Here is a 22,531-nt window from a genome sequence, read left to right on the forward strand (position 1 = left end):
ATTTACATATGTACATGAGATATGTATTACAAGGTATAATATTATATAATATTAACAAAATCATAAAATAAATACATCTGCAATCAACATTAACAATACCATTGAGAATTTTATTATATATATATATACAAATTCTCGGTAAAAGTTGTCTCCCTGTAAAAACCATTTTAATCACATTACTATGTAAACAGATCTACATCCTGTTTCAAAGATTTCATCAACTGAATTAGCAAGTTTGGGATAAAATGTCGTTGTCCATTCACACTCGTCTTTATTTCATTGTCCAATAATCTAGAACATTGTTCTGTCAATACTTTTATTTTATTCGATTTATTTATTTATTTATCCAATATTTACTTATTTATCGAAAATTTATTTATTTATCAATTATTTACTTATTTATCCAATATTTATATATTTATCCAATATTTACTAATTTATCGAATATTTATTTATTTATTCAATATTTACTTATTTATCCAATATTTATTTATTCAATATTTACTTATTTATCCAATATTTATTTATTCAATATTTACTTATTTATCCAATATTTATTTATTCAATATTTACTTATTTATCCAATATTTACTTATTTATCAAATATTTATTTATTCAATATTTACTTATTTATCCAATATTTATTTATTCAATATTTACTTATTTATCAAATATTTATTTATTCAATACTTATTTATCCAATATTTATTTATTCAATATTTACTTATTTATCCAATATTTATTTATTCAATATTTACTTATTTATCAAATATTTATTTATTCATATACTTATTTATCCAATATTTATTTATTCAATACTTATTTATCCAATATTTATTTATTCAATATTTACTTATTTATCAAATATTTATTTATTCAATACTTATTTATCAAATATTTATTTATTCAATACTTATTTATCAAATATTTATTTATTCAATACTTATTTATCCAATATTTATTTATTCAATATTTACTTATTTATCAAATATTTATTTATTCAATACTTATTTATCCATTACTAATTTATTTTGTGTTCATTTTTCTCATCTCTTCATTGGGGAAAAGTTTATTGATATCGAAAATTAAATAAACACTATCAAATTAAGTTTTTGTATTGATTGAGTGGGCAAGTCTATATTATATAATTTCAATGGAACAAATTTCGTTGAACGCATTATCACGTGCTGATGTTTTTAGCGAAGAAATAGTCACCATAGCAACCTATTCTTCTCTTAAATACTTCATACATTTTACCAACCGTTAGTTTTATGCTTTGAAGGAAACTGAGAATGCATTGTAGTTTGACTGTCATTTCTTTGAATATCGAATTTTACAAAGACACATGAGTGAAAAAAACCTTTTTCATACAAGTTTAGACTAAGATACAATATATCAGGTAGCACCATACAACTGTTTCGTTGTTGTAGGTCTCGTTATCGATATTAAGGGTCTAAATTATCCATATCCACGTATATATATATATATATATCGAAAATGCGTTTATTGTCGAACTGTCGCCTTCAGTTGCTGACGCAGATTAAAGGTTCCTTACAGTAAAGGAATGTACAATATTCATTAGAAATTTTGAGCATTAATGTTGAAGCAAGATAAATCTCAAAATTGTTCTTATCTAAAACTAGTTCTAAACTAGGTAAAGTAATCAACAGACTAGATTATCATTATCATTATTCTCAGAGAATTTTGTTTTAAATCAAACTGATCCGATTTCAACAATTATGTTTTTAGTAACATTTTTGATTTTTAAAACATAAGACTTCTTCATATTAAACAAATTTGATTGTTTTCAGTACACTGTTGAGTTCGCTTTTCTGCTTAATTCCTCGAACTATGTAGGATTATAAAAATTGTTATATTGTTCTACCTTGACATCCGAACACTGGCTGAATTCTCCAAAATTTTCGACGGTCACACAACTATCTCTTTTGGGATTAGTACAGAACCTACTGTACCTTTCCGCATCCGGTGACATCTTTCTTCCTTCTTGTACATTCGCAGGCGAGATTTTCTGCTTCTTTTCCGGTAACTCGTATCCATCCTTGTCCTCCATGTGACAGTTTTCGGTCCAACAACGACTAGTCATGGGGTTGTACGACTCGCCTTTGACGCCATGTTCTGGTGAGATAGCAGATCCATTTGAATGATGTTCCTTTTTTATAGCCTCTGTCTGGTCTCGTTCGATGTCGTTGTTTTCCATGTCATATCGCGTGCGCTTCAAGTTTGTATTTGCAGGTGGCGGGAAGTATAAACTACCATCCGTGGTAATTACATGTGATGATGATACTGGGTTGTAACATCCATTTCCGGTAGCTTCTCCTTGTTGTTGACCTGAATGGAAAACCATTCTCCCGTTTGAGTACTGTTCAGATTGGTACGGATTCGGTTTGGCGGCTTGAAACATATCGTTTGCGGGTCCATGTCCGCCGACAAGCTGATTTTCTGTTAACATCTGATATTTGTCTTGTGTCGGGAAACCTTCAAAACATCTCCTGTTTCAACGGAAATTAGAAAAATAATAAATCAACAACTTCGCAGAAAACAACAAGTATCAAAACAAATGAGAAAAACAAGTAAAGCACGTTACATACCCGTAGTCCGTTATTCAATAATAAATTAAATGGTTATCTAGATTTAAAGTTTTTAAACATTTATTCCGGTACTGTAATATTAATTTTCGCGGAGAATTTATTTTCGATGATTTCGTCTGTTCGGTTAATCCACCTATTCATACTTTTACGAATTAATGAACTGCTTAATATTTCACACACAATTTTAGTATCAGTGGGTTATTTTAGTACTAGCCATTCATGAAATCAAGCACCCACAAGTTATCGGGACAATTTTAACCTGACGTCGATATATCGATTAAGTATATTGAAAATTAAGTGACACTTTGATAAGGATTAAACATCTAACATTTAACTTCTACAACTTAAAGAGAGGTGTGGTTGATGGATGATTGGGTTTGCTGAAACGTTGTTGACAAAACCATCAAGAAAATACCAACATGGCAACGTAATCAAACTCATATTTGATAAAACTAGGGCAAACTATGAACAAAAGAAAGATTTACACGGAGATTCCTGAATAAGTATAATTAGAATAAGAGCAGATGTTTCGGAAGAGTAGCGTCTTCTGCTTCATCGACGACAACCGCCATGTAAACTTTGATCAATCCAAGTTCATAATGCCACGTTCACAAATGAGAACTTTGTTTCATGTCGCTCAAAGAAATAGAATATTCCTTGTTTTACGAGTTTATTAGTCTCGTGATAATGGGAAAAAGCCCTTAAATATCAACTGTGCTATGTAAAAAACCACAGATTGGAGATGCAGGGATTTTGCTATCCAGAAATGGAAAATTCACAATATGTAAAGAGACTGGGAAAATAGAAACATCTACAGGGCTCCGTTTACATCAAAGTATTATTGCGTATTTTAAGGAGTAGTAACTTACTGGTTACAACGGCAATAAAATCAAATTTACAATGCTTTAGTCTCTTCCTGTCCAACAAATGCTAACACTGAATAGTAAAACACACACCACAATAAACTTACCCTTCGTAATTATCTCTGAATCCCTTCGCAAAAGGGTTGTGGTCAATTTTCAGTTGGGTGATCTGAAATTAGACATTTTGATGAAAGTGGATTTCAAAAAAAAAAAAAATAAATAAATAGATAAAAAAATCGTCTCATCATTGGGGAAACATTCAGAATGATATTTTAAAAAAGGGATTTTCCTGTTACACATACTCTCAAGCCTATATATCTATAGAAGCAGATGACAAGCAGCAACATATTAATGATTTGTCTTTAAGTTACTGTAAAAATGTAATTTTTCAAAACCTTATCACCAGACCAAAAGTAAAATTTCAGAAAGTACAGGCTACTGGCCGTTATACATCCTTCCATACAGTGTCATACTTTATAATATCCATAAACGAAAACTGGTTTCGAGACCCAATCATCGTCTTTACAATATCTCATTTGTATTTAAAGACATTGGCATTTTCCATCCTGACAAAAATGTACATATCATTAGCTGGACATCATTCAAACCCTAGACATGCCTGGGTATATTACAAATCTCCATGATGCCTGATTTATTTATAAAGTGAACAAGATAGTGTTTTATTTCACGTTTTTAGGAACATAATAGTACTTCCGCGATAATATGAATCAGCCTCAGATTTGATGGTTTGATGTTTTCGCTGAACAGATTAAAAATATTGGCTTTTTTTATTATATTCTTTCGTGTTGGTATGATTTCTCGCGTGGTTAGCTATGTGTTGGTGTGTTCTTTCGTGTTAGTGACAATATCTTGGTGTGTTTTTTTCCGTTTTGATGGCTACGTATTGGTGTGTTCTGTCGTGTTAGTGACAATATCTTGGTGTGTTTTTTCCGTGTTGATGGCTACATATTGGTGTGTTCTGTCGTGTTGCTGACAATATCTTGGTGTGTTTTTTCCGTGTTGATGGCTACATATTGGTGTGTTCTGTCGTGTTAGTGACAATATCTTGGTGTGTTTTTTCCGTGTTGATGGCTACATATTGGTGTGTTCTGTCGTGCTGCTGACAATATCTTGGTGTGTTTTTTCCGTTTTGATGGCTACATATTGGTGTGTTCTGTCGTGTTAGTGACAATATCTTGGTGTGTTTTTTCCGTTTTGATGGCTACATATTGGTGTGTTCTGTCGTGTTAGTGACAATATCTTGGTGTGTTTTTTCCGTTTTGATGGCTACATATTGGTGTGTTCTGTCGTGTTGCTGACAATATCTTGGTGTGTTTTTTCCGTGTTGATGGCTACATATTGGTGTGTTCTGTCGTGTTGCTGACAATATCTTGTTGTGTTTTTTTCGTGTTGATGGCTACATATTGGTGTGTTCTGTCGTGTTGCTGACAATATCTTGGTGTGTTTTTTCCGTTTTGATGGCTACATATTGGTGTGTTCTGTAGTGTTAGTGACAATATCTTGGTGTGTTTTTTTCGTTTTGATGGCTACATATTGGTGTGTTCTGTCGTGTTAGTGACAATATCTTGGTGTGTTTTTTCCGTTTTGATGGCTACATATTGGTGTGCTCTGTCGTGTTAGTGACAATATCTTGGTGTGTTTTTTCCGTTTTGATGGCTACATATTGGTGTGTTCTGTCGTGTTGATGACAATATCTTGGTGTGTTTTTTTCCGTTTTGATGGCTACATATTGGTGTGTTCTGTAGTGTTAGTGACAATATCTTGGTGTGTTTTTTCCGTGTTGATGGCTACATATTGGTGTGTTCTGTCGTGTTGCTGACAATATCTTGGTGTGTTTTTTTCGTGTTGATGGCTACATATTGGTGTGTTCTGTCGTGTTGCTGACAATATCTTGGTGTGTTTTTTCCGTTTTGATGGCTACATATTGGTGTGTTCTGTAGTGTTAGTGACAATATCTTGGTGTGTTTTTTTCGTTTTGATGGCTACATATTGGTGTGTTCTGTCGTGTTAGTGACAATATCTTGGTGTGTTTTTTCCGTTTTGATGGCTACATATTGGTGTGTTCTGTCGTGTTAGTGACAATATCTTGGTGTGTTTTTTCCGTGTTGATGGCTACATATTGGTGTGTTCGTGTTGCTGTGTTGCGTTTTGATGGCTACATATCGTGTTGATGTGTGTGTTTTTTCCGTTTTGATGGCTACATATTGGTGTGTTCTGTCGTGTTGCTGACAATATCTTGGTGTTTTTTTCCGTTTTGATGGCTACATATTGGTGTGTTCTGTCGTGTTGCTGACAATATCTTGGTGTGTTTTTCGTGTTGAAGGCTACATGTGGGTGTTTTTTTTCGTGCAATCTTGATTGTAAAAAAACACACACGTGTGAATAGTCGCTCGTAAAGCAGCCTGAGAGTAAGATACAGTAGAGCCAAACAATGAATTAAACTGTACCATACAATTGTTTCGTCCTTATAGTAAAAAATCAAAAGTCATCCAAGGAAAAGTCAAAGTCTAGATGGGGAGGTGCACCAGCCCCATAATTCAATAATTTTCACAAACCTGATAACTTAAGAGCAACATGAAATGCTTATAACAGCAAATCTTTTATAGATATAAAATGTTTAGGCTACCCCTCGGGTATTAGGTTATTAACTGTATTTGATGATAAAATTTGGATGTTCTTATCCCATTGTACTAATGTGAACATCTAACTGATGTCAGGCCATGATATATGTATTGATATATCATCCATGTGTGTTCTGGTGAGGGGTGAGTTAAGAGTATTTGATTGAATGGGTTTTTTTCCCCATGAAACAATCTTCTTTCCGGTATGGCTACCCGAGCCATTAATTAAGTTAACAAATGGTGATACGGGTATATCCAAATGTAACAATGGAATTTTTTGTATTTCGTTCACTCACGCGAAATCAAATAGTTATCAACTTACATCAGTATTTTGATACGCTGTCACGGATATAAACTGTGTTTCCGGGAACGCATGCGTCTGGAGGGTCTTTTGGTCGTTCAGCCCGCACGTGCCAACCTCAATAACATGGATACGAGGCTGGTACTTATGCATGGAGTTCAACACAATCTGAAAATGATTGTTTTGACATATGTTTAAAACACTAAGCGCTGATAATTCTTGTTAATTCTGACTGAAACATAACGATATAGTAATTCAAAATAGCATTATTTATCACAAGTAAGTTTATCAGGAGAATTAAAATCCGTGTTTTATTTGTTTATGCATGGTTAGGAATATTTGTAACTTTCTTCCAGTCTGCAGCCTCATAAAATGTGCATGGCCTGTATCTCATTTACATCCACTAATAAAATCTCAATCGAGAAAGATCCGGGAATGGTAACCAACACTGAATCCTACTTGTGGAATAGGGGAAGTTTAAAATACGCTTTCTTTTTGGAGCTAAAATATGATTGAGCAATTATGTTGTAAAGCATTACTTTGCATATTGGCATGGCAGCCATTCGGGTGGGTCAAATGACATAAAACAACAACAATTTCAGTATTACTCACAAGTCCTTGAGAGTTGCTTTTGTTGTTTGTGAGTTTGAGCTTGCTGAAGACGATAACCTGTTTCATCCAATGGCTTCCAGAGCTCGGGGAATCGGGATGTAGATAAACACGGCCAGCTGTTGATGAAAATACAATGGTATTACAATCATATTGTCAAACATCAGACGGACTCAGACTCGTACAATTACAGTCAAATACAATGGAATTATAAACACAATATCAAACATCAGACGGACTTTGACGCGTACAATTATAGTCAAATACAATGGAATTATAAACACAATATCAAACATCAGACGGACTCAGACTCGTACAATTACAGTCAAATACAATGGAATTATAAACACAATATCAAACATCAGACGGACTTTGACGCGTACAATTATAGTCAAATACAATGGAATTTACAAACATGTAAAACATCAGACGGACTCAGACGCGTACAATAATAGTCAAATACAATGGAATTTACAAACATGTAAAACATCAGACGGACTCAGACGCGTACAATAATAGTCAAATACAAGAAGTCTCTGACAATATTGGACTCCGACAGATTGGTGATACTATTCTAATTAAAGTGATCAGTGAACTGATGGAGATACAGTCACACAAAAACCTATTACAAGCCAGGGTATCGTTTAAAGCTGTAAATAAACAATTCAAAGATGTAAGAGATAATCGTATTTTATTGCAAAATATTAAACAAAATGGGCGAGGAAAAATACATGTATACCAATATTTCAACATTATCCAAACTCATATTACATCAAACAATGGCAAATTACACACAAAAAAGAAATTGACACGGAGACTCATGAAAAAGTACAAGGAGAATAAGACCAGGTGTTCCGGAGAAATATCGTCTTCATCTTCATCGACGACAACCACCGTGTAAATCTTGGTCAAGCACATTCTCAAGTGAGAACAAAGTATACAGCAATGTAACCAACAGGCAAATTAACAAGCATTGAACATGACAGTACCATATCGCACAATCAAATAGAATATTTCACAATGAGATCAATATGGCGACCGTAAACTCCCTCATAGTTTTTATCAACCTGCTTCTTTTGAAACCCCGTATTACGTGTTTGTCCGTCAGATGACGACTTCTTGCACGACAATCCTGATAATGGGAACATGCCCTTGAATATCGAAGCGACTGCGACATGTAAATACCATACCGGATGCATGGAGGTAGCTATCCTGAAATGGAAAATTGACAAGAGGGAAATTGAAATCATCATGCTTATCAAACAGTTTAGTGGAAAGCTGTCTCTTTTGGTTTCATTGTAGGAAAGATCGAGATACGCGGCTGATATAGAAGTCTTTCTGGACCTTTATTTCCAATTCTAGCGTTGTCAAGAAATGTCTTGTTGTTCACAGACAGGACGTCGTCAATATATCCGAATTTGAAAGTAAACGACTTTGCTTCGTTTTGATAAGCTCTTAGATAAACTCAGACTCGAATGAAAACAAAAACATGTCGGCCAACAGACGGGAAGAATTAGTTCTAATATGTATGTCAATAGTCTGTTGGAAGATCTTACTACCAAACTATTGTCTTATTTCAACTGATAATCGCCCTTTCCATAATACTTAGACATTTAAATATAATGCATGTTACACAGAAAACACATAAATTGAATTAACAAAACCATATTTTTGGAGATAGAGAGAGAAGAGGGGATGAGATGGGGAGGGGGGATAGAGGGGAGAGAAAGAGAGAGAGAGAGAGAGAGGTGGGGGGGGGGGGGGGGGGGGGGTTGGATGGGTGGGAGTGGGGGTGGGAGAGAGAGAGATTTACTTTGGTGAGCTAGTTTATGCACACAATCGATGCTTTTTACAACAAATTTATCTAATTCCCAAATGTCGTTCACATTGGTATCCATACATATCCTCATCTATTACGTAAATTTTCCCCTTTACCATCTGCGTCAACATCGTTATGTTAAACACTTTAAACATAGAAAGCGTTAATTTAAAGAAATCAATCAGTTACATCGGATCCCGGAACACATCGAATATTATTTCAAAATCCATTATTGGGCTTAAGGAAATTTTGACGCATGAAAACACTTCAAAGTAAGAGTTCATAGAAATATGAAGTCATCGATAGAAGAGAGGGATTAGAAAGTGATGGATGTACGACGAGTAACAAGGAAGTAGGATAAGAAAGTATTTATAGTTCAATACCATAGCAGTATCTACTTCCTCCTCCATACTCCAAGGCTTACTAACGGTCACACTCTGACCCCTGGTGTTAGATATAGCAATGTAATGAGGTATAAACATGATGATGAGGTGTTTTGTTGTTGTTGTTGTTGATGATGATGATGATGATGATGATGATGATGATGATGATGATGATGATGATGATGATGATGGTGGTGGTGGTGGTGGTGTTTTTGTTGTTGTTGTTTTTGCTGATGATGCTGATGATGATGATGATGATGATGATGATGATGATGATGATGATGTTTTTGTTGTTTTTGTTGTTGATGATGGTGGTGTTTTTGTTGTTGTGGGGTGTGGTGTGGTTGTTGTTGATGATGATGATGATGATGATGATGATGATGATGATGATGATGATGATGATGATGATGATGATGGTGGTGGTGGTGGTGGTGGTGGTGTTTTTGTTGTTGTTGTTTTTGTTGTTGTTGTTTTTGCTGATGATGATTATGATGATGATGATGATGATGACGATGATGAGTGATGATGTTTGATTGGACATTGTATATCTATTATATATATTGAAAATATCTGAAAAAGAAAAAAAATAACTGTAAGTACAGATCTTGATACAAAGTTATGTATTTTGTATTCTATGTATTTCAGTCAGAATTGATCAACAGATGTACAGCTTTGTACATATAATATCTATCAATCTGATCAATTTTATCGAGAGTTCAGTTTCCGTGCTGGTGAACTACCGACACAACTAACCAGATTTTATCGACTCTAATGATCGCTCTCTGTTGTGTTACGTCACAGTGTACAACAAATACCTACTTCTGGTGTTTATATTTACTACCAATGAAGAAATTATATATAAACAAAGCCTGATGTTTCTTTACTCGAATAAAAAATAGGAAAACAAAACTGACAGCTATCAAACGAAAAAACAATTTAATGAAGCACTTATTAGTTCATATTTGATCACAAATAAAATTACTAGATTCTCATTAATTGTCTGATGTGAAAATTTAAGTCATTTAGAAAAGATATACTTACAATGCTGTAGAATATATTTTGTTTACAAAAAAATATATAATCCGTTCGTGCCACATGGATGGTTTGGACAAAAGTCTTGCAAAAACGGACGTTTAATTGTGAAATCTCCGAGACCTGTGATATATTGCTGTAATGGTTAAGCGGGTTAGGATTTCTTTAACAATGGAAGGTATTCGTCACAACGATATTTAATCTTCTTGATAAAGCTAAGATTCAATGTAGCATCGCAGTTTAAACGCAACCGAAACTTAGCCGTGCCGAATTAATGTAGCAACTCCGAAATACATTTATGTTTAAAATACCGAAATGATTGAAATCTCTAAATGAAGACTAAGTGAAAAATACATTTTGTTGATAGGTCACCTAGTCAGGTAAAGTAACGTTTACAATGCATAAAATGTTTTCTGGTGTATTTAAACGAATCAAACATGTCTTTCTGCAAAATAAAATTTGCTGTCTGATTTTGACAGACAGTTGATTATGCTGGTAAGTGTCTATTGATATGTAGACGGGATGCGATGGACAGCGGTCAAAACATTGACGTAACTAGGCAATATGGTTAATAGAAGTCTCTGTGTAAGCATCACATCATCTAACTACAGTACAAACTGTGTGACAGGTGATTCGCTGAAAAAAAAACTAGACAGGTGAATACCAGACAACACTGATTATTGGTCAGACAACAATGACCAACGTCCACTATTCCTAAAGCCACTTGACCGCTCATTAACGGTGGATGTCACATAGAAATTTGAACTGGGCTGGGGAAAGTGTTAACAACTCAGAAATTGCAATATAATACTATTGGGCGTTTCTCCGCCAATCTCGCGTTTCCTCGACTACTACGGCTGTAATCAGGTCTGTTGACCATTATGTTGACCACCCGATCATTATACCTACGGCCGTGTACGGTTATAATTAGCCGAGGATATTGTTGGGTAATTGAGCTATCTTATTCTGCTCAGCGTGTATGGGCCACCATGGCGTTTAGTACAATAACGATCAAATGCTCGTCACAAAAACACTAATCATTTAATAACCTACGTTGGTGAGCTTATGGCAGTCAGACACAAACATACGGATGTCAGGTGGAAACGTGTCCTCAGATTGGCGAAGTACTTCGTGTATAAAACTGGGTGAGGAGCGGACTAGAGTTATCATTCTGTCAGTCAAGCTACTGGGACCTTCATTAAACAGTCCTCATAAAAATTGTCACAAAAAAAGTGTCATTTTAAAAACTGCAATGGAAGATGTTAAAAATAATTCACATACAGAAGAAATCGATATATTGATTTATATCATGAATGTACATGAAGATTTAAAGAAAGAAAAAATAATTAAGAACGAAACTGGCCAAGATTAGATGAATTTGAATTAAATTTTACTTTATTTTTACTTCAAAAACCAATCAACATTGATCAGTTATTATCGTGGGTTCTATATTATCGTGGGTTACCAAAGGATTTTGAAAGCATACTTCATAGTGTCACCACAATGAAATATACTATGGAGGGCACCATACAGAATACCCAACCCCATCACATGATACTGAAAAACTAGTCGTTTCACTGTAGAGTGTTAAACAGGGGGTAGTACCTACCATTTTTTTAAAGACCTGGTGTGTCTAGGCCAAAGTACAGCACACAAAACCGGCCTTATTGGCGAACAAATAGCCAAAAGTGAAGTGTCACGGGAGGTAGTAGGGAGAGAAATAGTACTTAGAAGGAAGAACAGAAATCAGAACAGTTGATAATACGGAACAATCAATAATACGGAACAATCGATAATACGGAACAATCGATAATACAGAACCAATGATAACAGGGAACTGATGATAATACGGAACCAAGGATAACACGGAACTGATGATAATACGGAACCAAGGATAACACGGAACTGATGATAATAGGAACCAATGATAACAGGGAACTGATGATTACGCGGAACAGTCGATATTACGGAAGCGTCGATGATACGGAACCTACGGGAACAATGCTAATACGGGAACACGGTTTAAATGAAGTCTTGCTAACAAGCTATATCCGTCTTACTTTGTGGAAGAGGTTCGGCTTGACCACTCGCCGTCCATTTGCCGCCCTGGAACTTCCAGTGGTGATGATCAGCCAAAATCATGTCTACAAAGACGTTGTAATGTTTGGACGGGCAGAGTCCAGTCAAGCTGAATTGAAGTGTGGGAAACATCCGCCTACAAAAAATAAATACAGAATCCGTTTGAGATGAGGAAGATTAATTTTCTTTTCTAATGTAACTCACTAAACCTTGTCACGTTTCGGATTTAACGGCGTTTTTATTGCATTTATGGTGGAATAATTGCAATGGGAAACAAATATATGCTATTTAACCCTTCTCTATTATATACATGTGCATATCAAAACATAAATGCATAAGTTATTATTTAAATATTTATTTTCTTACAAAGTATATGATCGGTACAAGAACAATATATTGTATTCAACAATATTATATACAACAATATATCCAGTTAAAGCACCCACTTCTTCGTATGGTTGACAACGGATAAACGGTTTACATATATCTACATTATATATCATTTATTTTATTTTATCAATACTGTTTATTAGGACCTCGAAATAAGGATATTGTCAATTTTATTATAGCGTTGCGAATTCAAATAATTTATGATGTCTTAATATTAATTTGAATATATTTTGTACATACATTTGTATATGACAGTTTATGAATAATTCATCATCAAATCTCTTTGAATTGTGTATTGTGTTTTGTATTGTGTCCTATTAACTACATTTGTGTGTTATTACAATGAAATATAAACTAATATCCGTGATTTGTGTGATATCTAGATTGATAACATGATTATCCATTTATCTGACACTTATAAAACAACGATTCTTATATGTTTTTTTCAAATTTTCTTTAGCCCATGAAAATTGAAAATTTTTCGAAATCTCAAAATAATTGAAATTTTCGTCGTTTCTATTTTTCTAACGCAATTTCATATAATCGCAAATCTTTCGTTTTATCTCTCTCTCCCTCTCTCTGTAAGTATAGTTCTTTTTGGCAAACTACAATTTACTAATTAATTACTAATTTACTAACTAAGATTTTTTCTTTCGTAGAAAGTCACCATGTTGAATTTAATTAATGGTATGTAAGCACTATATGTAATATTATACGTTGTTTTCGTATTGGAATAATGATGCATCATAATATATAAGGATATGTTGTACATTATCTAAGTATCAAAATCCAATACAAGATTCTAAAGAAGGATGGAAATAATATGTATGAGAATGAACACCATTTGTTTCAATATTACCATAAACTAGATCTAGATTAAATGTAGCAATTCATGAACACGTTGTAGTCATTTCACGAAATCTTCAGTTTTTGACAAAAAACATTTACCAAATTTTATAAATCAAATAAACTATTTGTTTACCTGTACAGAGTTATAAATCACCTTTTTAATTCTTTGTATACGTCTGTCGACATCCGTGAAAACATTTTTGAGCATCAATATTAACAAACTTGACAATAAATACTGTCATTTCCTTCACTATTGTTTTTTCATATTAACTGCTTAAATAATTTTATTACAATTAATTCTGCAGTATAAATCGCCTATTTAAAGTAACATTGTATATTCAAATTGTTCTTGCTCTATTTACATGTACAGAGTTCCAAGCTAGAGAGAAAAACAATTTATTTTATTACTGTAGAGTGTATGCTACATTGTAATTATGTTATTCTATTTATGAATCTTCATTTCTGGAGGAAATAAATTAAAAAGATCTTTCATGTTTTTTCTGAAATTTATCTGGTGTGAGAGAGCCTCGAAGAACTATCGAATGAATTGTTATTATGATGCGAGTTTATCCCGCGCGCTTTCATTCTATTAATCTAATTGACAGCGGAAGTGGTAAATACGCATGTCTATTGTCATTTCAATACGTTCACAAATACAAAGTTTCTCATATCAATTATATTTAGTTTTCTATTCTTTCCGAATACGTTTGAAGATAAAGATGACATAAATATCGATGTATCTACAATGAGTTCAAACGCAACCGCCTTCTAGCTGAAGGTGTACACAATATATTGTCTGTTTTTTTAGTGTTTAATGTCTCCGATGGTCACGTGCGCACGCGGCTGCCGTATTCTGTAATCCTAAACTCGACTTTCAGCCAGATTAATGTGTTTTTACAGTATTTCTCTCCTCTTGATGAAATCAGATCCCTACAATATTGACAAATGGATACAATTCAAGTGTACTTTTACAGCGATTAAGTATAAGCGCTATGATTATATACGAAACTCACCTGTGTAGCACCATATAATACGCTATATTTATCTTGTATTAAATCACTGACATAGATATATGTTTAAGTAAACAAAGATATATTGACACAAACAGTTATCAATCGAAAGGTTTGAAAACATATTATTGACAATTAAGTATGCATATACTTTTCTGACGTCTTTCGGATAAATTTGATTTACAAATTACACCAAAGGATATTTTCTTACGATATCACAATATATATATATATTTCAACTCATGTGAAAATACAAAAAATATTATCGAATTGTAGTTATATAGACTTATACACATTCGCTGACAAACACACACTATTTGAGTAAAAAAATTCATGAATTATTATTCATATTCTTGAATTCTGGTATTCACTGAGGTCTGATTTATAAATATCTTGCAATGCCCCTTATTAAATTGTGAATTAAAATCTATGGATACATTGTGTAACTGACTGATCACTCACCAGAATACTGGTTGTTGATTTCATATCTAATAGTTCATTAAGTTTTGATATAATTTATATAAGTTTTAATATAGTTTATACAGTTTTAATATAATTCATATAGTTTTAATATAATTTATATACTTTTAATATGATTCATAAAGTTTTGATATAATTTATATAGTTTTAATATAATTCCTAATGTTTTAATATAATTCATGGTGTTGATTGATTGCTTTCAATTATTATGATACCATAAAAAGAGTGAGGCTTGAATATATATATATATATATATATATATATATATTCTATTCTATTTATATTCTTTTTATTACTATCATTATTTTTTTCAACTAATTGGGTTAAAAATAGCCTTAATTACACATTTACTTTATACTTTTGAAATCATACAATAAATGAAAATTATGACATTTAATGAATTTCTTGGGGCCAATGCATTTGACATTTCCATGGTTACACTATGCTTGAATTTATCATGGTTGATTATGACTAACAGTAATCGTAAATCTTAAATCGTAAATTCATGCACAAAGCTATATATATATATATAAAGCATTACAATCCCGATACTTCCTCTCGCTAATCTAACACATGACACCGTCATCAAATCACGAGACACAGACACGTGATCAATGAAACACAGGCCACTTTCAAAACTAACTTCAAAATGGTTGAGAACGCGATTGACGCTGATACATATATACAGATGTACCAGGTAATTGGAATGTACAGTCAGGGGCGTGTGATACCGAATCTGTTTTAAGTCCTTGCTACATACATTCACAGACTTTTTTTTTATTTCTTAAGTTTGTAGTCAGACATTCATTTTCAGAATGACGCCACTTAGAAACGGTTTCCATCGAGAGCGGCACGGTTCGTTTAGCGCGCTACGCGTTTCATGTCTATTTGACTTGAACATCTTAACACAAAATAGTGGGAACGCGTGCAAATTCTCCATATTTGCACTTGTTAAACTCTCTTTGTTCTTACAAATACCCGAAATGATTTTTTTTACGAAGAAAATTAAGATTTTTTTTTTCTTTTGCATAACATCATACAATATCATATATACATATATCTTGATATTGTACTTCACGCGTTTATATTCTTAACTATAGGAGCTGTTGTATGTATACAATATACGCACGTAAACTCTGTGTCTATTGTTCACTTTGTATGTAATTGAACTGATTCTTGCATGCAATGTGTTTACTATATACGTTTTCTTTATATTATATCGTTCCCTATGGAAAACGCTTACTTCACGCGTTTATATTCTTAACTATAGGAGCTGTTGTATGTATACAATATACGCACGTAAACTCTGTGTCTATTGTTTACTTTGTATGTAATTGAAATGATTCTTGCATGCAATGTGTTTACTATATAACTTTTCTTTATATTATATCGTTCCATATGGAAAACGCTTATTTCGCGCGTTTATATTCATAACTATAGGAGTTGTTGTATGTATACAATATACGTACGTAAACTCTGTGTCTACTGTTTACTTTATATTAATTTAAATGCTTCTTATGTGTATATTTGTGTACAAACGCACTATTACTTTCTGTAATGTTAATGTATGTTCTTTTTGTACAACTCTTCACACTTGGAGGAAACAAAAGAAATAAAAATCGAGAGCGGCACGGTTCGTTTAGCGCGCTACGCGTTTCATGTCTATTTGGCTTGAACATCTTAACACAATATAGTGGGAACGCGTGCAAATTCTCCATATTTGCACTTGTTAAACTCTATTTGTTCTTGCCTTCATTCATTTTCTCGATTTTTGGTGTATTCAATATCTCCTTCTGGTTGATTTTAAATATATTTTATTATCAGTAATAGATAAACGGATCTGAGTTCTAGAAAGGTATGAACTCTTCTCCATAAATCAAATTACAAATAACTGATGTACTGCGTTTTACACATAATTATAATACAAGCATGAAAGTATTTAATTTCTAGACGTACAATTGTAAATCTAAATAATTTGATCAAATGGAGGAGAAAATGAGAAGATAGAAAGAAAAGAAGGAGAAAAAAGACAATACAGATTTGATATCAGTTCAATGCCGCCTACAAACAGTTCAGAATCAGGTAGTATTGAAACGTTTTGATAGTTTCATAAAATTTTGAACAGATCTGAAATATTATAATTAGTTTCATAAGAGTAAATATCAGTCGCCCCATAAGATATTTTATTTAATATTCGCAGTCCAATTATCATTTAGAGCAACGAACTCCTCCAGGCAACATTTTAATATACAGTACAATTGTTAACATTTTTCTGCTAAATCCAAAACTTCAAAATCAGTTTTCCACTATAATACAATGGTAACCTTTGAAGCTCAAAATAGAATAAATTATTACGAACATTTTTCTTAACGCCTACAATTTTTTGGGGGGTTGGTCAAAAATTGGTATGAACTTTTTCAACATTAGGTACTCGATGAAAAGCACTAATTCCCGAAGCAAAACTAGACATACTTTAAACATAAGTATCAAAAACATAACATGTATGTTTTAACTTACTCCAGAGAGAAAGTTGGGTTTTTCTTCCATGGCCCACAACATGTTTTCTGGGTGTGCAAAACTTTATCGTTATATTGAAATTAAAAAAAAAAATTTAAAAAAAATCATACACACAAAGAATAAAAAATAGATAATTGAAGTTGTCTAAAATATCTACATGTCTCCCATTTAAAAAATCAATTTTCATGAAGTTGTAGATTTCCATTTTTTCTGAAGACTACTGATTTCGTGTTTCTTATAATGATAGATCACAGGTGATGAATTAAGAATGGAGCGAAATGACCATGGACTGTTAATCTCAAGAGATTCGGCTAGCAGCTTAATCTCATCATCATACATTTTATGAAATATAAGTTCACATTTGTATCTCTAAAGAAAGAGAGTTTTTACTTAGGCTATGCATTTCTAAAACATTTCAAAAATATATCTATAGTGACATTTTGAATTAGTCGGTCTTTCTTTTGTGACGTCATAATGCCAATCGAACCAGGAAAGGTGGCAGCACAATGTCCAAAGACAAGACAGAAAATGTTAATTTTGTTTTACCTCTATAAGGGATGAAGTTCACTATTTATTCCAGTGTCACGATTCGAGGATGATAGACGTGAGACCGTGAGAAATGTCTACCATTTCGCTATTGTAATAATCCTAATTTAGTTAAATTGTACGGGTCATAAAAAAATATATAAAATTTTCTTGGTCTTTTATTAAGCAATTTTAACAAAATTTTGTAAAAACTCATGTAAAGATTATGTAGTATTACACTATACTTACCATTCAGTTTGTCATTTATCTGTGTTAAGGGAGTATGTTACCTCACGTAAAGCATTTTAAAGTATCCGGGGAAATCAAATAAGCTTGAAATTTGAAACTTGTCATGTCAGTAAGTTCAGATTGATGACGCATTAATTACCAACAAACTTCAAACATTACCACGTCACATGTTGTTCATTTCCTGTTCCTTATTAAATGGACATCGAATATTAAACAGCATATGACGTCATCTGAACATATTTATATCAAACGAACAACATACGATCGTTGAATTCGTTGGAAGGAGTGCTACCACTTATTACATAAATGTCATACAATTAATTTACTACAAACGTTTCCATGTCAAAATGCAATAAGTTAATTACAGGTATTGAACTCCGGTTTGCTACCTTCGATATCATGTCAGAATGTTTCTGTTGTTAATTTCAGTACGACGGAATCAACAAATTCCTAAATCATAAAAATAGAGGGGAAAAAAAGGAAAAAATAAACAAACAAAAATGGATCGATCACTTTCCAGGAAAGTTTTCTTCTTAAATATTTCATCACCTATATTTTTTTAAAATAAGTATTAATACATGACACAATCTGTGGGGAAAACCTGCTTTCTGATTCATGTAATGTAGAACATAAAAACATTTTATTTGCGTCCTAACTGAATGATTGTAACTCTGAACGCCTACACGCCAATTTGTTTTTAAAAGGAGTTAAATTTTTTTCACTGAAAGAAGGAGTCAGCTCCAACAGGCAAATGTACCTGTAAAACTTATCTGTTGGTTCTCGGCAACTAATATCATTTGCATTTTTATTTCTTTTTCGAAAGTTGAATATCCTTTTTTGCAAAAAAAAATATGAATATTAGAAAAATATATATATATATATATATATATATATTGATTTCAGATGATTTTTTATTTTATGAGATTTTGAATTATTGATAATCAATAAAAAGTTAAGATGACTTTCTGTAAGTATCTCATATATGTGTAAAAATAATATCATTCATTCATAATTACATACAAATACATGTTACATGGTATTAAGAATCGCATTTGAATCAGATTCAAAAGACAAGTTTCATAACTCATAGATTCAACTGTCTTTATTTTTAACGCATGAATTTGTAGGACGGCATCAAATGGGAAAATGAATTCATGGAATACTGTGTACTGGTGAAACATTGTAAAACTGGAAGTTGGAGGCTAAACTGATAAATGTGACGGGGAAAATGTGAAAAGAATAGGAGGGAAAATAGTATAACTATTTTATATCTGTTTATGAAATGATTACTTTTGCAATATAAATCAAAACAATTTGATAGTGTTGGAATGATTTCGAAGAAAATAAAACGATGGAAATATTTTATGAGTACTTTGCTAGGCCCGGATGTTTGCAGAGACTGGTAACAAGAATGAAACACGCGATGTTGCGGTGATTCTACTCCATTGTACAGAATTAGATACAAAATATATGTTTCAAATTGTCCATAACCTTCACTGAATTCATATTGAGTCGCATATTGAAGTCTATAAATACATATCTATATATACATTTGATATAAATCATATTTTTCATATACAAGATCTGAGATGGAGATTGTTTGTGTGAAAACAAAGTAATTTTTAAATGACTTTACTGCCAAAACCCTCAGACGCCAGATAGACATTATAAAAAAAAAATAATCAAATTTTTGTTTTCGCGATTCATTTTCAAAATAACGTAACACGTTTCACAGAATATATATTTTGGCGGTCGAGCGACGCAGTGCTATCGCACTCGCCTTTCGCCAAGCCGTCCGGGGCTCGATTTCCCGAAGGGACGTGATAAGGTAAAGGACGCCGGCCTGATCTCGTGGGCGTTCCCCAGGTACTCCGGTTTCCTCCTAGGGTAAGACCTTTCTCGCGCTTCAATCTGGGGCAACACGTGCAATTGATATAAGTTATATAAATATCAAATATCACTATAATTATTTTGTCCTTGAAATTGTTCCGAATGTTCTTTAGATTTAAATATATTTAATTATATATATATAACCCAAATGGCTACTCATTATCAATGTAAGTTTCTGTCTTTGTGTTGTTGTTTACTCAAATATATTTTACAGGGTTCCTGTTGAAATAATTAGACAAATATCATTACATTTTACCTTGTTTTGATGAATGTTGACTACCATATATGACCACCCATGAAACACTTGTGTTAATTTTGAGTTGAACTCTCCGAATAAAAATGTTGTTTTTACTCTTAACTACGTATATTTATCATGTATGTGGTTGTCACGTGGTACTTTGGTTCATCTATGGCTTCAAATGTTGATGCGATAAAAAATAAAAAAAATAGATAAAATGAAAAGCAGAACATCGCTACAAACGACGTTACTATTGTTTGTGAAAATAAGCGTTATGTTCTTTTGAACAATAGAACAATACCAACAAAGATGTTTATACTATACTATCCATTCAGATATACATGTACAGTCGCACTGCCAAGGTGTCGAAGTCTTGAAACACCAAAGTTTAAAGGAAATTTTGAAGGATTTTCTAAGCGACTCGTCTAGAACGTCATTTGAAACGAAAGTCGACGAGTTCTTTTACTAAAAGATGTAGTGGGTTGCCAAAAAGTGTCCCACAGAAAAGTCCGGTACAAAATATTTTTGTTGAGAAAAAAATCACTGATTATAGGTTTTTCACTTAAAGATCACACAGGTTTAACTGTTAAAGTATTTGATGTCTGTATTCTTGGTGATTCTTGTGAAAATGACTTTCAATATTTTTTTCAAATGTTCTAATTTAACAAATCAAAGAAAGGTTTTGGTAAAAACTTTGATGCTTTGAGTGTAGAATTTGTCTCAGAAATTATTTCTTTCGGAAATTCCTCAGCATTACCACTTTCAATGCGTGCAAACTCTCATGAAATTTGGTGAAAACGATGATAAAAAATTCGATTTCAATGACAGGGTTAGATTTCAATTGTACATAAATGTAATAGTATTGAATTTCGCTCATCGATACATTCCGTTTGTGTCCTGAATCTTAAGTACTTGTGATAGGTTTCAATTATTAATGCCAAACCCATTGGTTTGATTTTACAATAAATGTGCTTAAATCGGACAGTAACATCACTGAACTTTACCCATTCTAACTTACAGGTCGTTAACGTTATGGCCAATTCTTAAAATACATTAACTCCAGAAAGTGAACGCACAAGCATACACAAAACAAAAGCAATAGTTCGACGTGAAACAGACTTATAACACAGTGATGGAACACTGAACATTCATTTTCAGAGATTTCGAGAAATCATTTTTTTACATACCTGCCCTGTTTTGTGATGATCATCTCAGTAGTGTGTGCGTGGAATTTGCTCCAGAGGTCTCTATTACAAAGATACACACAAGCTTTCTCTTCGTCCGCAGGCTGATAAAGGCATCTTGCCTGGGGGGACAGGTCCTCTTCGGGTTGACTCCCTGGCGCCATCCCGTGGGGCGAGTTTATCAGGTGGGACGGGGTATGCGCAATGGGCTGCTTGTGTGAGGGAGGACTGCCCCCGTATCCCCTGGGGTACTGGTGACCTGGCATCGCTACTACATCTTCGTAACCATGTTGATAGTTCAGATACTGCTGCATATGTTCCGCATTTACAGGTAACATTTGGCCGGAGGTCTCACCTGAATAGTTCTGATATTGAACCGGAAAGGGATGCTGAAAATTTCCTTGCATCGAATTGAGGTCTGCAGGCTGTAGACAAACGTAGTTCGATCCATCGGTACTCGCGATAGATTTATGAGGAGAAGACAGCTGATGACTTCTTGGAGAAGAATTTTCAGATGTATCCTGGGTATCTTCTTCGACTGCATCTCGTGGATTTATTTCCGGAGGGGAATCCGTTTCCAGTAAGACTCGGCAAGGATGTTTTTGGGAGTCGTTACCAAGATATGGATAACCGTAATAGTAAGACTTTATACCATTCGCAATTCCCGGGGTAAAATTGCTGTGCTGCTCTTCAACAGGTCTGGAAATTCTATTATCATTTTGAGATGAATAAACTGTTTCGGAGTTTTGACGCCTGCTCTCCTCAAATTGCTGGTGATAAATAATATGTTCTGTCATCTGGATGTTAACGGGTGACGATAATACCGCTGACACTTTGCACGTGTTCTCCCTTTTGTGTTTAA

General features: G+C 33.3%; 1 protein-coding gene across 1 annotated transcript; it reads right to left on the reverse strand.

The window, feature by feature from the left end:
* Positions 1-1,849: 1,849 nt before the first annotated feature.
* On the reverse strand, positions 1,850-22,466 carry LOC132565322 (T-box protein H15-like). The gene is made up of 6 exons (XM_060229961.1): positions 21,673-22,466; positions 12,319-12,473; positions 7,028-7,143; positions 6,437-6,583; positions 3,580-3,641; positions 1,850-2,510 (listed from the first exon to the last, which is right to left on the reverse strand). The coding sequence occupies exons 1-6, from the start codon at positions 22,464-22,466 to the stop codon at positions 1,850-1,852; spliced, it is 1,935 nt and encodes a 644-aa protein (XP_060085944.1).
* Between the last annotated feature and the right edge of the window lie 65 nt (positions 22,467-22,531).

The sequence above is a fragment of the Ylistrum balloti genome, unplaced genomic scaffold, assembly GCF_031769215.1.
Source record: "Ylistrum balloti isolate Yb309-2 unplaced genomic scaffold, AGI_CSIRO_Ybal_v1 Utg369712, whole genome shotgun sequence".
NCBI lineage: Eukaryota > Metazoa > Mollusca > Bivalvia > Pectinida > Pectinidae > Ylistrum > Ylistrum balloti.